The following is a 5,474-nucleotide window of genomic DNA, read 5'->3' on the forward strand; positions in this document are numbered from 1 at the left end:
GGCTTCCCTCCTCTTCTCCCCCCCCCACCGTAGGTAGAGAGAGGGAGAGTGAGTGAGCAGAGAGGAACCACTGAGAGGAGAGGAGAGGTCAGAGAGAGAAGAGAGAAGAGAGGTGAGATCGTCGTCGTCAATGGTGAGGCAAGAACAGTAGGAGCATTAGGATAGAACCCATCCATCCATCCATCCAATCCCATCATCCCTTAGGACATAGGATCCACCCATCCATCATCGCCATCTGCATTGCATCCATGGTTTCCTTCTAGGATTTCTTTCTTCTACTTCTTCTTGGTTCTTCTTTGGTTCCCTTCTTTTTTCATTGGCAAGAAGATAAAACTATGGAGGTTCTGGGGTTTGCCGTCGCCGGCGAGGAGACGGTGAGCAGCCCGGGCAGCGTCCAGTCTTATTCTTTCTAGATGTTTTTTTAGGCCAGACATTCTTTCTCCCTGACGATTCGTTGATTCTTTTGTACTAAGCAGCGTTCTGCAGAGTCCAAAACTAAACCCCTCTCCACTATTAGTTCCTCTTAATTCTTTCCTGCATATACACATATAGCCAACTCACCAACATTAAATTCTTGATTTTCTTCGTTTTCTTTGCCCGAAAGGAACTGACAAATTCTTTCCAAGAACCAATCCTCTGTTTTTAGTACATCGATCGATTCATTCATTCATTCATATAGTACACCTCACTGAAGCTTAAGCTGTAGCCACATAGCTGAGAGATCGAGAGTGAGTGAGTGAGAGACAGAGGAGAAGAGTGTGATCAGCACAGGAAGAAGAAGAAGAAGCTCCATTGTTGAATCATCCGCTGGTGACGTAGCCTGAGAGGGATGTTGGCAGGCTTCTCGTTGTCGTCCAGGCATCAGATGAGCAGCACAGCGCAGCGACTCCCATGCGGCTTCTCCAAGCGGGGAGGCCGCGGCCATGGCGAAGGCGGCGCCGCGGCCCCGCGCGTGGCGGGCGACGGCAGGGGCGGAAGCAGCGGTGCCTGCTCCTTCCGCGCTCACCCGGCGCCGCCGGTGTCCCAGGCGGTCTCGTGGGGCGCCACCGCCACCGCCAAGCCGGAGCCCTGCGTCGGCGATGTCGGCGGCGGCGGCTGGGAGAGGAGGAGCAGGGCGCTGAAGCGCGCGCATGACGAGGCGGCGGCGGTTGATGAGCAGGAGGAGGGGGAGTACGGCGCCGTCGCCCGCGCCAAGCGGACCCGGATGATGGGCGGCGCCGGCGACGAGGTATGGTTCCATAAATCCATTGCAGGGCCGATGCCGATGATACAAGCGGCGGCCGGAGGCGAGGAAGAAGAGGAAGAGGAGAAGGTGTTTCTGGTCCCGAGCGCCGCCGCGTTCCCGCATGGCATGATCCATGCCGCCGCCGCGGGCGCGGGGACTTCGACCCTGGCCCCGGCCAAGGAGGAGGAGTACAGCAAGTCGCCGTCGTCCCACTCGTCGTCCTCGTCTGGCACGGACGGCGGATCGTCGGCGGCCATGCCGCTCGTGATGGCAAGCAGCAGCCAGCCGGAGCTGGAGGCGCTGGAGCTCGTGCGCGCGCTCATGGTGTGCGCGGAGAGCCTCGGCGCCGGCAACCACGAGGCGGCCAACTACTACCTGGCCAGGCTGGGCGAGTCAGCCTCGCCGTCGGGCCCCACGCCGCTGCACCGGCTGGCCGCCTACTTCGCCGAGGCGCTGGCGATCCGGGCGGCGACCACGTGGCCGCACCTGTTCCACGTCAGCCCGCCACGTCACCTCACGGACCTCACCGACGACGAGGAAGAAGACGCCGTGGCACTTCGGGTGCTCAACAGCGTGACCCCGATCCCGCGGTTCCTCCACTTCACGCTCAACGAGCGCCTGCTCCGGGAGTTCGACGGCCACGACCGCGTCCACGTCATCGACTTCGACATCAAGCAGGGGCTCCAGTGGCCGTCCCTGCTCCAGAGCCTGGCCGCGCGCCGCCCGGATCCCCCGGCGCACGTGCGGATCACGGGCGTGGGACCCTCCAAGCTCGAGCTCCAGGAGACCGGCGCGCGGCTGTCCGCTGTGGCGGCGTCGCTCGGGCTGGCGTTCGAGTTCCACGCCGTGGTCGAGCTCCGGCTCGAGGACGTCCGGCTGTGGATGCTCCACGTGAAGCGCGGCGAGCGCGTGGCCGTCAACTGCGTCCTGGCCGCGCACCGGCTGCTCCGCGACGGCGGCGCCATGGCCGCGTTCCTGTCCCTGGCCCGCAGCACGGGCGCTGACTTGCTCCTCCTCGGCGAGCACGAGGCGGAGGGGCTCAATGGCGGGCGGTGGGAGCCGCGGTTCGCGCGCGCGCTGCGGCACTACGCGGCGCTGTTCGATGCCGTGGGCGCGGCAGGGCTCGATGCGGCGAGCCCGGCGAGGATCAACGCGGAGGAGATGTTCGCGCGGGAGATCCGCAATGCCGTGGCGTTCGAGGGCGCTGATCGCTGTGAGCGGCATGAGGGGTTCCCGCAATGGCGGCGGCGCATGGAGGACGGCGGGTTCCGGAACGCCGGCTTCGGAGACCGGGAGGCGATGCAGGGGCGCATGATCGCCAGGATGGTCGCGCCGCCAGGCAACTACGGCGTGCGAGCCCAGGGCGATGACGGCGAGGGGCTCACGCTCCAGTGGCTCGACAACCCACTGTACACCGTCTCGGCGTGGACGCCGGCAGGCGACGGCGCAGGCAGCACGGTGTCCGCGTCCACCACAGCTTCACACTCTCTGCAGAGCTGAACAGTGAAGTGAAGGAAGAACTAATCCTTTTCAGTAGTGGTTCTTTTGCCTGTCAATGATTCATTCATTCATTCAGTTAGTAGTTCATATAATACAGACTGACCATTCTTTTATACATTATTCATAATCGTCGTCATTAGAGGCAGAAAAGAAAGATGTAGCGTTTTTTCTCTTTTGGTTTACAGAGATAGGAGGAAAGATTCAATTGTTAGTAGCTGTGTAATAATTCTTTATTCTTTTGGTTGTTGAGCTTAGGTCCTTGCAGAAATGTCAGCTGCATGTAGAAGAAGCAGGGCACTTCACAGCATATATATTACATTCCATTCCATTAGTTTCGGTCATAACTTTGTAATTCTTTGTTCAGAATAAGAAATGAAATGGAGAACCATATGCTATTTCATCCATCCATTATTCTTCATGTTGAAGCTTGAATTATCTGAAATGGCTGTTCTTGTCTGGATCCTAAACTGTAGTTTCATTCAACAGCTAATATTTGTTCTCCAGAGTTCAAATTGGTGCTGAAATTTGTTGAATTTTCTGACAGTCTTTTTAGCAAATTCTTGTGTAGAAAAATTGTTTTGAGATTTCTGAAAATTGTAACTGAGAACATTCAGAGATGTAACTGAACGAACTTGGTGAAATGGTAGAGTAAATTGTACGAGTAATGTCCATTGTGGTTTGTAATTCTTGTAACTGAGATGTATGGTACCACTTGTTTTCGAACTATGATTCAAGACTCGTACTGTGTTATAGACTACTACGTTTATTTACGGTTAAGACTTAATGAACTTTTTTTCTTTCATATATATAGGGACTAAAGTTCAGCTTAATTACCAGTGGAGAAAGTGTCATTTACTACTCATGAGTTGTAGAACTTTGTGTCATACTTGCCACATGTTTTACTTTCTTTGTTTTGTTTCCCCTGTATCAGGCGCTCAATATATATCCTCCCATTTTTGTCCATTAACGTTCGAACTATATGCATTAAGCGCTCCACTTATTTCTCAATGAACATGCAATTTTTTATTATCGTAGCTGCATGTTATGGTAACCATCTGAGATTTTAGAGGAAACTGACCAGCTCATGGCCTGACAGCAGATTCAGATGTTATTCTTGATGCACGTTTTTCCCTTCATTTGTTAAGGTTCTCCGATTGGCATAAATGTATATCTTCTGATACTGCATTATCAGTCCTCTACTTGATATCCTTCGGAATCAAGATAATGTATTATGCCTGCAAAAAAGTGATTGCGATGGGGAGACATGAGAGCTTCTATAGGAAACTAACCAAATATCTTTCTGGTAATTGAGATGTGTGTACAAAATTTCCGAGCAAAAGTTCATCCAAGAGATGGTTCCAAAACATATGATTCCTGGGCTTCTGAAACTCTGTTTTGTATATACATGGAATAAAACCGTTTCGTAATTAAATTTGTATGCTGCAATGCTAAGAACTAAAATCGATGGGCTAGTTCTTAGCTTTACCTATGCATCAGTCTGTGGGAAATGTGCATCAAAACTGAGTTTAAGCTTTGGATGATGCTCATGTAGAAAAATCGTTGTTTGGCAGCAGCTGGTCAGTTCAAAGAAGAAAGAAAAATCGAATTCAAGAGAACAAGGCAGAACATCTTAATATGCATGAGATATCTATGTTATTGCTTTTTTTTTAAAAAAAAAAGGGGAACTCCCCCAGCTTCATTAATGAAACCATCATTGATGGTTATAGCACAAAGCTGTGTTATGGCTTTTAAACCTCTTAATACGCATGATTGATGGTTATAGCACAAACTATCACGGACTTGTGCCAATACTGAGTGATTACTGATTAACATACAGAGTACTGCTCTCTCTGTCTCTGTTTTTATCGCACAGCAAATTTCTAAATATTTTGATCAATTCAAGATTTCTAGTAGATCCTTCTGACGTACTCCGTATAAGGAAATTAAATAATACTCTATGCTACTGTAGAGTTCACTAATCTAGATTGTTGGCATTGAAGGCTTATTAGTTATTATTGCTTGCATCAGCACTACCGCTACTAGACTAGATCCCCATTAAGCTGAACATACTGTGATTTTTCATCACTACCTCTACTCATGAGTTATACAATTCATCATCATGCTTAGTCTATTGTTGGTTGAGCTGAAAATCAAAACTACATTCTCTGCATCATTTTATATGTTGCTATAGTTTTGAACGGAATTTTCCTCTCATTTGTCATTTCTTGCGGAAGTAGTCATGTTGTTGTGTCGTCATCCAGCTAGGAAACTACCCACTTTGAGCTGCTACATTTTGCAGAAAATTATGATATCCCGGTAACACATGAGATTTTAGAGTAAACTGAAACTCAGTTTTGATAACCAAGTTGGGTGAATCATGGTTCCAAGCTCGAAAGAACTTTTGCCAAATTGATTGGTAGGTAATCCACATGAAAAATGCTCTTATGGCAAAGTTTCCCAGCAACTCGATTCTTGGAAGCTTAGAAAATTTGGTTGACAAAGGAATCTATAGTTTGAAAGTCACATGGCAAGTAAAAAGAAAGATTCAAACTTGTGGCGCCACCATCACCATCCAATGCGGCAGCTGCGCCAAATATCCTGAAGCACGCTTCAGATTGGACGGTCGGGATGTGACTTTGATTAATTTCCGGCTTCTTCCCTTGGAATACGCATGCATTCCATTGCCTCAAATCCACTTATAACATTACTTATATACACATCCATTTAGGCAATCTGAATTATGACTTTT

General features: G+C 49.9%; 1 protein-coding gene across 1 annotated transcript; it reads left to right on the forward strand.

The window, feature by feature from the left end:
* Positions 1 to 3,133, forward strand: LOC100822666 (protein DWARF AND LOW-TILLERING). The gene has a single exon (XM_003557060.4). It carries the CDS (start codon positions 830 to 832, stop codon positions 2,723 to 2,725), a length of 1,896 nt encoding a protein of 631 aa, XP_003557108.1. The 5' UTR covers positions 1 to 829; the 3' UTR covers positions 2,726 to 3,133.
* Positions 3,134 to 5,474: the final 2,341 nt, after the last annotated feature.

This window comes from Brachypodium distachyon, chromosome 1 (genome assembly GCF_000005505.3).
Source record: "Brachypodium distachyon strain Bd21 chromosome 1, Brachypodium_distachyon_v3.0, whole genome shotgun sequence".
NCBI classification, from domain to species: Eukaryota; Viridiplantae; Streptophyta; class Magnoliopsida; order Poales; family Poaceae; genus Brachypodium; species Brachypodium distachyon.

Coding starts and splice junctions, on each gene's coding strand:
- LOC100822666 (XM_003557060.4), top strand. CDS start 830: ATGTTGGCAGGCTTCTCGTTGTCGTCCAGGCATCAGATGAGCAGCACA.